Here is a 14,714-nt window from a genome sequence, read left to right as displayed (position 1 = left end):
TAGATTTTCAGAGCCCTGCTCGCGTAAATCCGCCCAAAACCGGGCGGATTTACGCGAGCAGGGCCCTGCGCGCCGGGAAGCCTATTTTACATAGGCCTACCGGCGCGCGCAGACCCCGGGACTCGCGTACGTCCCGGGGTTTTCAGAGGGGGGCGTGTCGGGGGCGTATCGGGGGGCGGGCCCGAACAGCGCGGCGTTTTCGGGGCGTGTCGGGAGCGTTCCGGGGGCGGGCCCGGGGGCGTGGCCGCGCCCTCCGGACCCGCCCCCAGATCGCGTCCCGGCGCGCTAGCGGCCCGCTGGCGCGCAGGGATTTACGTCTCCCTCCGGGAGGCATAAATCCCCCAACAAAGGTAAGGGGGGGGTTTAGACAGGGCCGGGCGGGTGGGTTAGGTAGGGGAAGGGAGGGGAAGGTGAGGGGAGGGCAAAAGAAAGTTCCCTCCAAGGCCGCTCCGATTTCGGAGCGGCCTTGGAGGGAACGGGGGTAGGCAGCGCGGCTCGGCGCGCGCCGGCTATACAAAATCGATAGCCTTGCGCGCGCCGATCCAGGATTTTAGTGGATACGCGCGGCTCCGCGCGTATCTACTAAAATCCAGCGTACTTTTGCTTGAGTCTGATGCGCAAGAAAAGTAGGCTGTTCGCGCTCCTTTTAAAATCCGCCCCTATGTGAATGAAAACGTAATCTCACAATGACATAAAATGTGAAGAATTCAATACATTTATTTCAACAGATCAGCTACGCCTCCCAGAATCTTCTTATGAGTGACGCTGCTAAGTTCCCTTATTTCTACCGCACTGTTCCCAGCGAATTGTCCCTCTGCGCCGGGATACTCAAGCTACTGAAACATTTTGACTGGACCTGGGTTAGTATCATGGCACCTGATGATGAAAGCAGCACGAGGGCAGTCCAGATCCTAAAAGAAGGGATTGAGCAGAATGGAGGCTGCGTCGCAGTCACAGAAACCTTCAGTCACAACTATCCCATGACCCAAGAGCAGATGGGTAAAATGATCAGGCGCATGCTGGTGACTAAAGTGCTCATTCTCTACTGTACCTCACAATATGGAAGGAGCGTATTTTCGGAGATAAATACTGTTATTGTACCTGGCATTGTCTGGATCATCACAGCTGAAGTGGACATTTTCTCCTCCTTTGACATAAACCTCCATGAGCAGAACCAAACCTGGCAGCGAAGAAACAACCTCCTGGCATTCACAGTGGCAAAAAAGAATATTCCAAGCTTTTCTAAATTTATCCGTGAGGTGAATAATACCTTGTTTCCACGTGCTATGAACCTTGTGCTGTGGTGGGAAATGCTGTGTGACAGCCGATGCCCCAAGAGCATCCGAAGGTCCTGCAGCACTAATAAGACACCATACGAAGGCCTGCCTTGTTCGCGCAAATACCTTGGGAGCAGCTACAGCGTATACAATGCGGTGTACGCCCTGGCACACGCACTGCATGACAGGGCCACGTCTGGCTCTGGAAGCAACGCTGTGTCACAAGGAGACAGTGAGAGATTTCTGGATTTCAGGCCATGGCAGGTAGTAACATGCTTTGTCAGCGTAATGAAATAATCAGAAATAAAGTGAGGGACATACTATAATGGCAGAGTGTGAAAGGGAAGCAGGACGCAGTGCAGACCCTAGGCTTATGCAGATGTTCACAGAGTGCTCTGCATCTCTACATTAGAAGGCAAGCCGAGGTCAGCAGATAAGGAGAGGGGGGATGGGAGAGAAATTAAAGTTCCTGGGAAGCGGGCGCTGAAATGTCAGCGCCTACTTTCCAAACGCACACATGGCACCTGCAAGGGGGGGTGCCATGAAATACCCAAATTAGGGGGTCGCGCAAGCAAAGGAGGTGCTAGGGTCGCTTGCGCGACCTTAGAGTCTCCTTGCTAATGCGACCCCCACCGTGGCAGCCGGTTCTGAAGACTGACGTCGGTAAACTCGGCGTCGGTCTTCATAACTCGGCGGTCTCCCGAGGTATTTTTTTTACTTAAGAAAAGAAGTACAGAAAAGCAGTTTTTTTTCTGCTTTTCTGTACTTCTTTTACCTGCGCTCAGATATTAACGCCTGCTCCAGGCAGCCGTTAATATCTGAGAGCAAAATGTGTGTCTTTTTTTTTGCATGAGGAGTGAATGAGTAATTGCCTCATTCACATGCATTTGCATGTGATGAGCACTATTGCATTCACTCCGCGACCGTTGCGGGTTAAATAGGCGTTAATCCCCCTATAGGCTGAGCACACTGTATTGCATCAGCCCCCCTGTTTGCTGACAGAATTGAAAAACAATGAAGGTGTGGTACAGAGCGGTCAGAGGGCAGCCAGAGAACAGACTCAGGCTGGACTCTGGCAAAATCTTTTATAAATCTCATTTTTTTGTAGAAAATAGAGATGTGAATCGTGTGCCCGATCGTCTTAACGATCGGGTTTGGCTGGAGGGAGAAAAAAATCTGATCGCTGGAGATGTGAATCGGAATCGGTTCTGATTCACATCGTAAATGTTTTTTTAGTGAGGCCCGACACTTTAAAATTAACCCTTTACCTTCTTCCCCCCCCCGAACCCCCCAAAACATTGTACGAGTACCTGGTGGTCCAGTGGGGGCGCAGGGACCGATCTCCTGCTCTCGGGCCATCGGCGCCATTTTGACTGCCACTCAAAAATGGCGCCGATGGCCCGATTAAAAAAACCCCACCCGACCCTTTAAAGATGACCCCTTAACTTCTCCCACCCTCCCGATCCCCCCAAAACATTTTTAAATTACCTGGTGCTCTAGTGGTGGTCCCGGGAGCGATCTCCCATTCTCGGGCCGTCAGCTGCCACTCATAAAGATGGCGCTGATGGCCCTTTGCCCTTACCATGTGACAGGGTATCCGTGCCATTGGCCGGCCCCTGTCACATGGTAGGAGCACTGGATGGCCGGCGCCATCTTTACAATGGCGGCGGCCATCTTTATGAGTGTATTTGGATTTTCAGAAGGTGTTTGACAAAGTCCCTCATGAGAGGCTTCTAAGAAAACTAAAAAGTCAAAAGATGGGAGGCGTTGTCCTTTCATGGATTACAAACTGGTTAAAAGACAGGAAACAGAAAGTAGGATTAAATGGTCGATTTTCTCAGTGGAAAAGAGTAAACAGTGGAGGTCCTCAGGGATCAGTACTTGGACCGGTGCTTTTCAATATATATATAAATGATCTAGAAAGGAATACGACGAGTGAGGTTACCAAATTTGCAGATGATCAAAATTATTCAGAGTAGTTAAATCACAAGCAGACTGTGATACATTACAGGAGGACCTTGCAAGACTGGAAGATTGGGCATCCAAATGGTAGTTGAAATTTAATGTGGACAAGTGCAAGGTGTTGCATATAGGGAAAAATAACCCTTGCTGTAGTTACACGATGTTAGGTTCCATATTAGGAGCTATTAGGGATGTGTAGAAGGAAAAAATTCATTTCATTTTGTTTTTTGTTTCGCAGGGACCCAAATTTGTTTCATAGGGGGAAAAAAACAATTCATTTATTAGTTTCATTCGTTTTTTGTTTCCCATTAAATTCAATGGGGGAAGAATTTCCAGCCTATTATTGGCTGCAGAATTGGGGTTTTCTTATCAATTCTCATGAAACTTCTGGGGAGCAATCATCAGAACGAGAAAAGAGCTCCAAGGTACTTAGACTGTGGCAAAGTGGCACCAAAGTGGCATGAATAACCTAAGGTGCTTTAAAGGGGCAAAGGGGTACCAGGAGAGGATACAGTGCTTTAACAGAGGCACAAAGCAGCAGTGAGAGTGTAAAAAACACACCACAGCTGCAAATCAGAGCACCGATAGCAGATGCATGAACCCTCGAAGGCAGCACGACAGGCAAAGCGGAAAGACAAGTGGCATCAACATCCTACAGCACAATAAAGGGGAACATAGCAAGCAGATAGACTAGCACCAACACACTGAGGAACCATGAGAGTGGCAAGGACACCACAAGGAGTTGAGTGAGTCATCTGGTGTATGGCAGCAAAGCAGAGTGGCAGAAAGTTGATAGGGGCAAGACAGGCTGGCAGAGTGGAGGTCGTCTGGTCTGGTCCCTATGGTTTTGATAGGGGCAAGGCAGGCTGGCAGAGTGGAGGTAGTCAGGTTGCTGAGGTTTTGATAGGGAAACTACCAATCCACACACACTGGGGGTAATTATTGAAAATAACACTACATAAACCCACACTGATAAACCCTTTTGGGGATTAATGAATCATAAATATTTATCCTTTGTTGTATTCAAAACCAACTAGTTCAAAACTTCAAAATTTACTTAAAACAACGCTTTTCACATTAAGCGAAAAGTACCCAATTGGATACCAAGAAAAAAAGTTTATGAAGAGTGTGATGCTTCATAAACTTTTTAGGGCACCATCCCGGTGTACCTTGTTTAACTTTTTAATCATAAGCACCACCGTCCACCCTAAAATACCTTTTTTTATTTCTCAAAAATATTTTTTTTATTAATTTTTTATATATATTGTTTTTCTAAAATGTTGTTTCAAAAACTTCATGAAAAAATGTGAAAAGCAGCACAGAGGATCACAGTTCACTAAGATTGTTCAAAAATCCAAGCAGGTAAATCTGAAATCACTTAACTTAAGCACGAGTCACAAAACTTTGTTGTGACCATTGGCACGAATAACCCCAACCAGGCCAAGTTTCGAGTTTCTTCTTCGTCAGGGAACGCCACTTAGCCGCTGCACTGTACTCAAATCCATTAGAGAGGCTCGCAAAAGCACTGCCCGATGTTCCTTCAAAACATGGCGAACCTGCCTTCCTCTGTTTAGCGTCCCATTTTAAAGGGACTCTATCACGTGACTCAAACTCATGGCGGTAAAGAAATTCAAATTGGAGGGCACGAGAGAGGAGGAGAGACGATTGTAGCCTTACCATATGTTGCTGAGCATGGAGGAAGCTCGTTCGGCGCTCAGCTGAGCTGATCGGAGCCACCGGAGGGTGAGGCAGGAGGCGGGACCGGAAGCAGCAAATAAGAACAGCCACTCTGCTTCCCTGCAACCCGAGGGTGAGAGAGAGGAGGAGAGACGATTGCAGCCTTACCATCTGTTGCTGAGCGCGGAGGAAGCTCGTTCGGCACTCAGCTGAGCTGATCAGAGCCACGGGAGAGCGAGGCAGGAGGTGGGACCGGAAGCGGCAAATAATAACAGCCGCTCTGCGGCACGCAGCTGAAGCCTCGCGTGCTAAAGGGGCGCGCGCAATCAGCAGGCTTTGCCGGGCTTCGCCGGATTTGCCAGAAGTTAACATCATTCAAGTAAGATCATTTTAACCACTTCTCTCTTACTCGGGACCATCAGTCTGTTTAAAAGATTTTAGCATTTTAGAGGAGAAGTTGAAAATCTCCTGATTTTTGGAAATAATACATTATGCCTCCTAAACGTAAAAGGTAGAGTTAGAGTTTTCCCTGCTCTCCCTACATCGTCCCTTTTATAACAGGAGATTGTCAACTTCATGGTCTCACCTATACCACTAGATAAAGGCACCAAGGAATCTGATGTGTCAGGGGCTCAGGGAGGATCCCCTGTACCAGCAGAAGAGGCTTCCTTAAGCCCCAACACCGAGCTTCCACCAGTTCAAAGGTTGAGGGAAAGTATTCCTGGACAAACTGTGGATGGCAACGTGGATTCTGAACTAATTGTGGGTAGTTCTCAAACCCTCATCAATAGTTCAGAAGAAAGTAATGACAATTTACTCACCCCCTTAAGTGTAAAAGGGGAAGAAGGAAAATTGTCCTTGCCTCCCCCAGTTTCTGGAAGGGGAAAATCTCTGCCTAATAGCCAGTTAACAGGAATTCCATCTCGCCCTGCAGTGATAACTATGGACACTTTGTGGGATATGATGGCAGGCATGACGTTAAATATAAAGAATTTGGAAAAGAAATTGGACACACTATATGAAAAAAGTCAACAAAAATTTCTTACTAATCAAAGTCAGATAAAAGAAACCAATGACAGAATAGTTTATTTAGAGAATCAGGAAAGGAAGTCCTTAGAATTTCACGCAGCAGTGGTAAAAGACAGGGAAGCAATGAATAGAAGAATAGAAATGCTTGAAAATAATACCAAAAGGTTCAACTTTAGGTTTTTGAATTTTCCTAGAATAATAGGGGAAGAACCCCTAATTACTGTTAAAAAGTTTATGGTTGAACAATTGGGTTTTACTTTGGAGCAGACCCCAACTATAAATAACTGTTATTTTCTTCCTATTAGAAATGAAAATATCAGAACTGATATGTTTCAGGGAGATCTGTCCAATTTTTTGGAAGACTCCTTCGCAAATGTAATAAGTTGTGGAACATTGTTAGTTACCTTTTACTTTACTGCTGATGTAAACAAAATAATGAAAAAAATATTTCAATAGATATCCAATTTCCTTTTATGAGAAGTCTATAAAAATCTTTCCAGATTTGGCATCTACTATGCAATTGCGGCGAAAAGCTTTTTTAGCGTATCGCCAGGAGGTAATATCATTGGGGTTTCGTACTTCGTTTTCCTTGCAAATGTATGTTAAGAAGACAAGAAGATATGTTTATTTTTTTTTTGTTCCTGACCAATTAAAAATTTTCTTAGATCAGATAAGATTGCCCTCTTCTTCCCCGGTTTCCAGTTAGAACTAAGAAAGGTATAGATGTATGCTAAAAAGTTTACCAATTATATTTATTTATTTCTTCTGAAATCTCCCAAATGTTGAAGACTAAAAACCCCCTCCATTTTGATTGATATATATATGGGTAGGTGATTGTATCTAATAGGTTGGCTTTTTTCTTTTGATTGAATGGATCTTGAGAATTGTTATGGAAACCACTCATAGTGATTTCAATATATGCAATACATTAGTAATTGTATATTATGAAAATTGATAAATAAAGAATTTAAAAAAAAAAAAGAAATTCAAATTTCCCTTTAAATGAGTGAGAACCAATCAATTTGATCGTTCAACCCAAACAGCGATACAGCCTTCAACTTGTAGCTCCAATATTGCTCCCTGTAGTTTAATAATGACCCCATGTCATCGAACTGTGAATTGCTTATTACTTTTTCAATGATTGTCCATCTGAGATCCTCAAAACTATGACCATGCTCAATGCAATGGCTTACAAGGGGGACTGATATGACGCTATTGTTAATTTGTGATTTGTGTTCCAACAAGCAGGTCTTAATCGCCCTGCTTGTCCGACCCACATACACCTTAGAACAATCACATATAATCGCATACACCACCGGTGCAGTCAGTAAACTGTCGCCGTTTAACTGTATACCCTGTATTAATATCAGTCCAACAAATGCCCTCAATAGTGTTCACACACAATGCGCATTTACCACACTTCTTATGTTAACCCAAGTTTGCCAGCTGATAGGGGTGTGCATTCGTTTTGAACTTAAATGTAAAACGCTACTTTTTTTTTTTTTTAACTTAAAAAAGTGATGAGGCGAAAACGATTGGATTTCCAACTTATTCAACATAGCTATTTTGAATACGTTGGAAATCGCGATTGTTGATCCAAAATAAAAATTTAAACCCCTCACCTTCCTTAATCCCCCCCCAAAGACTTACCACAACTCCCTGGTGGTCCAGCGAGGAGTCAGGACGCCATTTCTGAATTCCTTTGCGAGGAGCACGTGACGTCGGCGCCACGTCGGAGTGACACGGCGTCACGTGATTCCCCGCGGGGTCGCTCCGGGATCCTCGTTCGGCCCAAAAGGAACTTTTGGCCAGCTTGGGGGTGTCAGGAGGCCCCCCCAAGCTGGCCAAAAGTTCCTTTTGGGCCGAACGAGGATCCCAGAGCGACCCCGCAGGGAATCACGTGACGCCGCGTCACTCCGACGTGGCGCCGACGTCATGTGATTCCCCGCGGGTTCGCTCCGGGATCCTCGTTCGACCCAAAAGGAACTTTTGGCCAGCTTGGGGGTGTCAGGAGGCAGTAGCAAATATTCAAACAAGAGCCCCGGGGAGAGTTACCTTTCCTTTGCGCAGGAAAGGGCTCCCTGGAATGGGTTCTCCCCTATAGTGTAGTGGTTCCGTTGGCATCTAGTGAGCTCTCGATGGTCTTTTAAAATCTGGTGGAGTTAGCAGGTATTCAAACGAGAATTTTCAAGGCTGAGGCGGAGGAGGATTCCATGTAAACAGCAGTTCAACATGGGTCAGAGGGTAGATACAGGCTGGCTACACCTGGGGAGAGTCCCCTTTCCTTTGAGCCGGGAAAGGCTCCCTAGAAATGGATTTGCCCCGAGAGTGGGGCACGAGCCTTCAAAGTGTGGTGAAGTGGAGGAGGTTTCCATGTGAACAGCAGTTCAACATGTGTCAGAGGGTGTTAAGAGATAGGCAACCACAAATCTCACCCCAATGTCACTGTACTCCAGTCACCCTAATCTATGTATCTACAATACAAAACACAAATGGTTCAACTGGTGAACCTTCTTATCTTAAACTGCCAACATCAAAGTTTCATATGTGGGCCCCTTACTCTCAGAGTCTGTAATCACTTCAGACTCTAAACTGGTGTAGGGACACTTTTACTTTATTATTTTAACAACAGGTTCTCTCATTTCTTTATGTCCATTTTTTTATGTCCATTTTTCTATATCCATTTTTTTAAAAAAGACCATTTTCCACTGCATACTGAATTATTAGTTCCCCTTTCACAAGGGGATCACAGACTGTGGTGAGCATGTATCTGTGGTTTTTTGTTAAAGGTCTTAATCTCTCTTGCACCTGTTTCTTCAAAATGTCCAGACAATGCAGCACCTCTGCTTCCTTTCCCTCTTCCTGTTTAAAGCCCTCCAAACTTTCCTCCAGAAAATTAACTATAGGGATGATGTCAGTCAAAGTGGCACTTCTGGAACTTAGCTCCTCCATGACATCCTTGAAGGGCTGCAGGATTTTTACCAGCTGACTCATGACTCATGACTAACCAATTCATCTTTACTACTCAACTATCTTACTCTAATTCTCTCCCCAGTTTTATGACCCTGTTGTAATGTAACTTTTATTTCTTTGCACTTGTTTATGTTCTGTTTTTTGTGCACACCCTCTTGTTATTTGTAAACCGGCATGATGGGGTTCCTAATCTCGAATGCCGGTATAGAAAAATCTATAAATAAATAAATAAATAAATGATGACTTAGGGGACTCTGCACATCTATCTCCATTTCCAAAGAAAGGTCATGAAGGGGTGTCTGCTGCTTCACTAACCTCTGCAGCATCATAAAGGTGGAATTCCACTGGGTGCCAAAGTCTTGAATGAGACGCTTGTGAGGCATTCTCAAATCAGTCTGCTTTTCACAGAGAACCTGCCCCGCCTTCACACTTCTGTGGAAGTGCGCTGCTATGTTCCTGCACTTGTGAATTAACGTATGCAGGTATTCGTTCTCTTGGTGATTGGACTCCAACCCCAGAGCTCACTTTACTACCAGGTGCAGAGTGTGTGCAAAACATCACATGATCTGAAAGCGCCCATTGGATATTGCCTTTCCCATGTTTGCACCATTGTCTGTGACAAAGAACCCTGCCTGAAGATTCCTGTCTCACTGGTGTAGTTTCCAGCCCGCCAGCATCTGTCTGATGCCTGCTAGAATATTGGCTGAGGTGTGGGCCTGGTCCATCAGGTGGGTGTGCAGTAAAGCCCACCTCCACCCTGATACTTGTTCACTAATAGAACTGCTGCCTGCCCCTACCTCAGCCAGGCCTCACCAGTTTGCTTCAACCTCTGTGCCTCACCTTTCTTTCTGCTTTATCTGCTAGCCTTGGGAAGATGGCTATCACTGCGTCTTCATGGCGCTCTCTCTGGCGTCCCCAGAATGGCTATGGCAAGGCTATCCGCCATGTTTCTCCTGAGGGCCTCCTAGGGTGCGTGTGCGCACGCCACCCACGACTTTATCCATGTCATGGCGGGAACCTCGGAGGCAGCCCCTCCGAGTGACATCATTCCATCTGGGTATTTATCCTGCCCTTCATTTGCTAACAAATCGAGTTAGCAAGGATTTGGATTGCCTCTGGTCTGAGCTACTCTGCCGCTTCCGTGCTGCCGCTGGAAGCTCTCTCTGCCCTTCGGGGTATTCACCTAACCATGAGCTCCTCGGGAACCCTGTGCTTTCTTTCAGGTGCCTATCTGGGATCAGGTACTTGCTCCTTGAGGGCTTGCTCTCCCTGCCTTGGTGCCTGCATACAACTACATCTGCCTGCTGGGATCTCCATCTATATAGCTACCAACTTATATGCCGATACAGTAAAGTCTGCGGGAGAGCGGGCGCCACTCGCCGGTGCGCATGATTCTGTATTTAAATTAGGTCCGGCGGTAAATCCGGGCAAAAGGAGGCGCTAGGGACACTAGCGCGTCCCTAGCGCCTCCTTTTTGATAGGAGCGGCGGCTGTCAGCGGGTTTGACAGCCGACGCTCAATTTTGCCGGCGTCAGTTCTCGAGCCCGCTGACAGCCACGGGCTCGGAAACCAGACGCCGGCAAAACTGAGCATCCGGCTTTCGGCCTGACAGCCGCGGGCCGAATTCAAACTTTTTTTTTTTTTACTTTTTTTGCTCTTCGGGACCTCCAACTTAATATCACTATGATATTAAGTCGGAGGGTGCACAGAAAAGTAGTTTTTACTGCTTTTTTGTGCGCTTTCCCGGTGCCTGAAGAAATTAGCGCCGACCTTTGGGTTGGCGCTAATTTCTGAAAGTAAAATGTGTGGCTTGGCTGCACATTTTACTTTCTGTATCCTGCTCACATACCTAATAGGGCCATCAACATGCATTTGCATGTTGAGGGCGCTATTAGGTGCCACGAGTTGGACGCGCGTTTTCCTCCCCTTACTGAATAAGGGGTAAGGGAAAACGCAAGTCCAATAGCAGGCTAACAGTGCGCTCCATTGGAGCGCACTGTACTTTATCGGCCTGTTAGTGAGTAGTCTAATCTTTGTCAGTCTGTCTCATCTACAGCTCAGCACTGGGAACCTGCACCCGGAACTCCCTATACTATCGTGTGCTGCTAACATCTACCATTGTGGGATGGGTCTCCTCTGCCGAGAGCTCCTGGACTGCTACTACTGGATCACCTCACTACTGCCAGCTCTGGTGGTATCATTCAGCTGTATAATAAAGACAATATATTCTGTGTTTGCGTGTCCCAAGTCTAGCCTAATACTGTGGTTCTTCACGGGGCTCCTCCCATTGGGAGTGGCCATCACCGCAGTGCCCAAGAATCCACTCCAACACCTTGAACCATAACAGATTGCTAACTCCATGGATTCGGCTCAGCTTACCGCATTGCAGGCCATTCCAGGCCCGGCCCAGCGAATCTCCGAACAACAGAACTCGCTGGATAACTTGACTACTGCCTTTAACCAGTTGCACGCACAGATGAATACACCGACCACCACAGGTAAAGAAGTGACACCACCAGAAGTGACGGTCAAGACTATGGTACCTCTATCGGCTCCAACACGCTTCTCTGGTGAAGGTTGGAAAAGTAGAGGATTTATCAACCAATGTTGCATGCACTTTTCTCTGCAACCTAATCATTTCCCTACAGCTTATGCCAAGACCATTTATATCCTGTCTGATCTAGATGGAAGAGCGTTGGCTTGGGCCTCTCTGCTGTGGGATCACAATAACCCTATCCTGAATGATCTTGCCGGATTCCTTGATCTGTTCAGATCAGTATTCGATGATCCTGCCCGGTACATGACAGCACGATCTACCTTGATTCATCTAAAACAAGGAAATAAACATTTTCCAGACTTCGCCATAGAATTTATTTATTTATTTATAACTTTTATATACCGAGGTTCAATTAACAGAATTAATTATCACTTCGGTTTACATTACAACCAGTAAATGACAAGCAAATTGTCTTACATTGAACAAGGTGGAGAAACCTGGATAAACATAACTTGGGATAAAACAGTGAAAGTGTTTTGAATTACATTGAACAGAGTGGAGATAAAACTTGTAAAAACAACATATGGGAGAAGGTGAAGTGAAAGCGTGGTGAGATGTACTCGAAGGGTGAAAAAAACGGTATGGCAGGGTTGGTTAAAGGGGTGAGAAGGGGATGAAAATGGCGGCTTTGTTACAAATACTTAGGATACTTGAGGGAACGCTTAGGTCAGGACAGACAGGTGGGGCTGAGGAGGAAAAGAGTGGTTATGGGAAAGCTTGGCCAAACAGAGGTGTCTTAAGTCTCTTCTTGAAGGTGATTGGACATTGTTCAAGCCTTAGGTCAGGTGGGAGCAGGTTCCATTGCTTGGGGCCGGAAGCAGACAAAGCTCTTTTGCTTAAGGACGTTTTGATAGTAGATGCTTGAAGAGTACCTCTCTGGGCTAGTCTTAGAGGACGGGAGGAGGAGTGGAGTTGCAAAGGAATTGTGAGGTCCAATGGAGTGATGTTGTGAATGGCCTTGTGAGTAACAGTTAATAGTTTATAAAGGATTCTGAACTTTATTGGGAGCCAATGTAACTTCTTTAAAATCGGGGTTATATGGTCCCTTTTATTGGATTTTGTGAGAATCCTTGTGGTTGTGTTCTGTAACAACTGGAGCAGCTTAAGTGAGATATCTGGCAGGCCGTGAAGAAGTGCATTGCAATAGTCAATTTTTGAGAAAATGATAGATTGTAAGATTGACCTGAAATCCTGGAAATGGAGGAGGGGTCTTAGCCTTTTTAGAACTTGGAGTTTGAAGTAACACTCCTTTACCGTGTTGTTGATAAAGCCTGTGTAGCTCATTTGGCTGTCCATGATTACCCCGAGGTTTCTGACTTTGGGGGAAAAGGAAAGAAACACTGACGGTTGTAGGTTGTTTAGCGGTATGCTGCCATCTTGTGTGATTAGTAGGAACTCTGTCTTGTTGGCGTTGAGTATCAAATTGAGGTTCGAGAGGAGGTTATTAATGGAGAGTAGACAGGCGTTCCAACGGAGAATGGTTTTTTTGCAGAGAGTCGGTAATCGGTATCAGGATTTGGACGTCGTCTTCATATAGGTAATGGGTTAGCTTAAGCTCAAAAAGAAGTTTGCAAAGCGGGAGAAGATAGATGTTGAATAATGTGGGGGATAACGATGATCCTTGTGGAACTCAAAGGGTGGAGATGAAAGGGGGGGATTCTTTGCTGTTGATCTTGACTTTATATTGCCTATTCTGAAGGAAGGATTTGAACCAATTTAGGACAAGGGTTTTTGATGCCGATCTCCGTTAGTCTTTCAATGAGACACTGATGGTTCACTGTGTCGAATGCGGCCGATAAGTCTAGGAGAATGAGCAGGCAGGGCTGTTTCCTTTCTAGGTTCATGAGGATGTTGTCTGAAAGAGATATAAGGAGGGATTCCGTATTTCTAGCTTTACAAAATCCAAGTTGTGCTGGAGAAAGGATGTTGTTATTGTCCAGGAATTTGGAGAGTTGTTTATTGACTATTCTTTCCAGGATCTTAGCGATGATTGGAAGGTTTGAAATCGGGCGAAAGTTTGCTGGGTTGTCTGTGGAGAGGTTTGTTTTTTTTAGTATGGGTTTTAAGATGGCAAGTTTGAGTGGGTCAGGGACATGACCCTGGGCTAAGGAGGCATTGATGATTTGTGAGATGGGCTTGGAGACTTCACTGGCAATCGCTATGAGAAGATTGGTTGGAATCACATCAAATGGGTGGGAGGTTGGCTTTAGTTTCCTTAGTAGAGTTTCTATTTCTAGAGAGGAAGTAGATTCAAATTCCTCAAGGCATGCCGTATGAGGCGATGAGGCAGTGGGTAATTGCTTAGACTTGGAGATGAGAGGCAGAACTACGAGGAGAGGATGTGGTTGACCAGGAGATGTTTTCACTATGCGGGAGGCAAGTAAGTTAGCTATTTTATCCTTGAAATAGTTGGCAAGTTCAATGGATTTGAGTGCTGCTTTGTCATCTGGAATTGCTGGAACTGGTGGTTTGATGAGTGAAGAAACCAGGGAGAAAAGGGCTTTTGGATCAAAGATGAAGTTGTGGATTTTCTGGGAGTAGAAATCTCTTTTTGTCAGAAGAATAGCGATCCTGTATTGGTGCATGAGAGATTTAAAAGACGATAGGTTTGAGGATGAAGGATTCCTGCGCCAGTTCTGTTCCCTTTTTCTGAGTTCACGCTTCATGGATTTTAATTCTGGAGTGAACCAAGGTTTTTTCTTGTCCTTGTTAGAGAGAATAACTTTGGTTTTTAGGGGGCAGGTCGAGTCCGCCACTTTGTTTGTGATTTTGGTCCAAGAAGATAAGGCCGTGTCTGCATCAGTGAGGTCAATTAGGTTTAACTCCGGGGTGAGGTGAGAGATTAGGGTTTCCTGGTTGCATAATTTTCTGAATTGTATTGTGGCTTTCTTTGTGGCTGAAGGAGTAGGATGTTGGTTAATGAAGGAAGTGGAGATAATCTTGTGGTCCGACCAGGGAATTGGTTGACAGACAATATGTGATGCTTGGGTTAGGTTTTGGTTAATGAAGATTAAATCCAAGGTGTGCCCTGCTTTGTGAGTGGGTTCATTTATGAGTTGATTGAAACCCAAGCAGGAAAGAGTGTTGAGGAAGGATTCACAGTTGGGGGAACGCGGGGTGGCGTCCACATGAAGATTGAAATCGCCTAACAGGATGGCTGGGGCGTCTGAGTTGATGTTTTTAGCTATGTATTCTATTAAAGTAGATGGGTCAGAGTCTAGGCATCCTGGTGAGGCATA

At 45.6% G+C, this 14,714-nt stretch overlaps 1 protein-coding gene across 1 annotated transcript in view; it reads left to right on the top strand.

The window, feature by feature from the left end:
• The window catches only part of LOC115078317 (vomeronasal type-2 receptor 26-like), an 88,050-nt gene that overhangs the window by 23,648 nt on the left and 49,688 nt on the right, over nt 1-14,714 (top strand). The window contains exon 2 of the mRNA XM_029581193.1: nt 729-1,541. Coding sequence (XP_029437053.1) covers nt 729-1,541 — 813 coding nt within the window. The remainder of the gene's footprint in view (nt 1-728; nt 1,542-14,714) is intronic.

The sequence above is a fragment of the Rhinatrema bivittatum genome, chromosome 16 (genome assembly GCF_901001135.1).
Source record: "Rhinatrema bivittatum chromosome 16, aRhiBiv1.1, whole genome shotgun sequence".
NCBI classification, from domain to species: Eukaryota; Metazoa; Chordata; class Amphibia; order Gymnophiona; family Rhinatrematidae; genus Rhinatrema; species Rhinatrema bivittatum.
The sequence above is the reverse complement of the archived record's forward strand: the minus strand, read 5'-3'. Positions and strand labels throughout refer to the sequence as shown.